The sequence below is a fragment of the Aplysia californica genome, unplaced genomic scaffold (genome assembly GCF_000002075.1).
Source record: "Aplysia californica isolate F4 #8 unplaced genomic scaffold, AplCal3.0 scaffold00937, whole genome shotgun sequence".
Lineage (NCBI taxonomy): Eukaryota > Metazoa > Mollusca > Gastropoda > Aplysiida > Aplysiidae > Aplysia > Aplysia californica.
This window is the reverse complement of record NW_004798207.1, coordinates 32496-33520: the sequence shown is the minus strand read 5'-3', so window position 1 is coordinate 33520 and position 1025 is coordinate 32496. Positions and strand designations below refer to the sequence as shown.

Genomic DNA, 1025 nt, shown 5'->3' with positions numbered 1-1025 from the left:
GCATGACCAACTGCCGTCTCTGGTCCAGGATTCGCCGGGTGGAGAAGGTGCCCGGGGAGTTGGGGGTCGGCGTCTTGGGCGTGCGCGGGGAGTTGGTGTCACCGTCAAAATCTGGGGGGAACATAATGAAATACTGAGGGCATATTTTAGAAAAAGACCAAAATTATCAAAAGATTTTGTCATGTAAGTCTGAAAAGAAAGAGGAACACATACACGCTGTGGGTGAAGGTGTGCACCGTCTTTAACTGTCGGTCAAGAGCTCCTCTTTCAAGACAGTCGGTTCTGATTTCCAACTCTGTTGTCAAAGAGCAGCATCTTCAACTACAGGCTCTGTCTTTAACTGTTGGCAAAGGTGGGCACCGTTTTACAAAAACCTGCAGACAACAGGCACCCGCTCCGCCTCACTGCACACTGTTGAAGGCCAAAGGAGACTTGGCCATGGGTGAAGTACGTCGCGGGCCTACACCGTGGGCCAGCAAGGTGGTCGAACCCTGGCCCGCCATGGGTACCGTCAGTGTGGAGCCCATCTGACCCGCAGACAGACCGGAGGATGACATGACCGACTGTAACGTCGAAGTCGAGGAGGAGGAGGAGGAGGGGGGCTGGGAGGTCTTGGAGGATTCTTGTGCCTCCGATGAGGATGAGGAGGAGGAGGCAGCAGACGGTGTGGTCGGAGTCTTCGGAGTGTTCTGGAAAACACAAGAAATAAATCAGTGATGGTTTGGGGTCAACCCGGTATACCATATATTGTTCTCACTGGTAACATGAGTGGTTTTACATAGAAGCAGAACCAATAAATTGGCAAAAAAAGATGATTAATCCGCAGACAGGAAAAAGAAGCTAAAACAGCACCTGGACATGAATGGCTGGTGCCTCTATAACTAATCATTGATGGTCACGGTCAAGGTCATGAGTTATTTAATTTTTCTTTTAAAAAAAACAAAAAACAACCAAAGATCCAGAAGTACACCATCCCATAGTGGACCATACGTCGTGCAATCTACGGCGAGGATTAGGGCCAACAA

The 1025-nt window shown here is 49.6% G+C and overlaps 1 protein-coding gene across 1 annotated transcript in view; it reads right to left on the bottom strand.

The window, feature by feature from the left end:
- Nucleotides 1-213: 213 nt before the first annotated feature.
- LOC101861623 (protein capicua homolog) overlaps nucleotides 214-1025 on the bottom strand; it is a gene marked incomplete at both ends in the record, with an annotated part of 3743 nt that continues 2931 nt past the window's right edge. Inside the window, 1 exon segment of the mRNA XM_005110730.2 lies at nucleotides 214-689. Within this exon segment, the coding sequence (XP_005110787.2) occupies nucleotides 402-689 (288 nt within the window).